Below are 1786 nucleotides of genomic sequence, written 5' to 3'. Positions count from 1 at the left end.
GATCTTTTATACTCAGAGTAGAGAGGTTAGTTAATTACATTAAGGCTTATCCTAAATGTAGTATGCTATTTTTATGCATATGATTATTTCTTTTTTTAGTGAAAAAGAGTTAACTTAAAAATTCGTTTAATATATTCAACAAGTATTAAAATATAAACTACAGAAAATTAAATAAATAAAGAGTTATTAGGAAAAGATAATTTATACCTTGAAATAAGTGTTAACTTTGAAATCTTTTTGCATTTAACCAAAGAAAGATATAGATCTTAAACTTCTTTATTTTTAAGATTATTATTGCAATAGCAGTTTTTAAAAATAATATAATAAAATATCTAAAGAAAAAATGATTAATAAATAATTTATCCAAACAAAATAATTAAAGCTAATAACTAAATTTATTTTTATAAATAAGAAGAAAAGAAAAATGAAATATTTTAATTAATTATATTGGAATATCTTTTTTATTTTGAATAGCAGAGAATGATAAATTAAAAAATTTATTTATTTTAATTAGAAATTAAGCTAACTATTAAATAAATGGATGAATGAATTTTTATTAAATATAATATTTACAATTTTTAATACTTAAAACTTCTAATAAATCTAAACTAAAAATTAAATAAAAATATTATCAATTTTTTTAGACTTAGCTTATTTAAAAATAAATAATTCATTGTTTTTACTTAAATGCTAGAGTTAATTCAGAAAGATTGTTCAGTCCTTCTAAAAATTATCCTAAAGCTAAAAACCCTTACTCTCCAATTTTATTATCACTTTTTATTATTTTTAATTTATATTACTTATAATATTATATGTTGATACAATAAAAGATGAAGTTTTAAATATATAAAATTGATAAATAAGGAAAGATACTTAGTGTTAAATATTAATTTCAATTATTATTAATTTATAGTGTCTTTATTTAAAAAAATATAAAATATCTGTTTGCCAAAATTTTTTGAAGCAGTTTTATAATAGATTAAAAAAATATTAATTTTTTTATTCTATCACTAGTTTTTAATTGTGGTGGAGTTAGGAAAAAAATTTTCATTGCTAAAAATGATGAGTTTTACATAAAAATTTTTAAAAACTTCTATTTAATAAAAAATTACGAAATATATAACTCTAGCTCCATCTATTTTAAATTATTTATGCTATATTTCTCATAGAATTTGAGTAATAAAAGTGTTCTAATTAGCTTGGAAAAAAGTATAGAAATTATGAGAGATAAGTAGATAAATTGGTTAGGTATTAAAATAGAAGTTAGGATATATTATAAATAATAAAATAAAATTTAGGTTATTGAAAGAATATCTATTAAATTTTTTTATTTTAGAAAAAAGAATACTTAAAAAAAATAAATTGGAAGTGATGATACAAATTATTTTTTAAACTAATTGTAATTTTAAAAAAGCTAAATTAAGTATCAAAAATCTATAAAAATAATTAATAAAAACCTTTTATAAAAATTTTTATTGCAAGAAATAATAATTTTTAGTTTTAACTTTTAACATTGCAGACAGGTAGATAGTCATATCTTAATTGTAGAATACCCAAAAATAGAAAAAAATAATTTTAATTTACAAACTTAAGTTAATTGACATGATCAAAAAATTTGCTAGTTTTTGTAATTTACAAATATAATCATCAAAGCTCATAATATTATACCTTTATTTTTATTTAAAATAAAATTAATACTCTTAATTAAAGAGTGAAAAGCCAAAAAAATAAAAGATAGATATTTATTTTAATATATTTATTTGCATTTAAACTCATTTTTAATAAA

At 16.9% G+C, this 1786-nt stretch overlaps 1 protein-coding gene across 1 annotated transcript in view; it reads right to left on the bottom strand. All coding sequences in view use genetic code 6, as the record gives it.

Moving 5' to 3' along the window:
- Nucleotides 1–1647: 1647 nt before the first annotated feature.
- The window catches only part of TTHERM_001365650 (transmembrane protein, putative), a gene marked incomplete at both ends in the record, with an annotated part of 294 nt that continues 155 nt past the window's right edge, over nucleotides 1648–1786 (bottom strand). The window contains one exon of the mRNA XM_012796877.1: nucleotides 1648–1786. This exon is cut by the window's right edge and continues 155 nt beyond it. Coding sequence (XP_012652331.1) covers nucleotides 1648–1786 — 139 coding nt within the window.

Source organism: Tetrahymena thermophila (genome assembly GCF_000189635.1).
Source record: "Tetrahymena thermophila SB210 genomic scaffold scf_8254689, whole genome shotgun sequence".
NCBI lineage: Eukaryota > Ciliophora > Oligohymenophorea > Hymenostomatida > Tetrahymenidae > Tetrahymena > Tetrahymena thermophila.
Note: the sequence above shows the minus strand (reverse complement) of the source record. Positions and strands in the feature narration are given on the sequence as shown.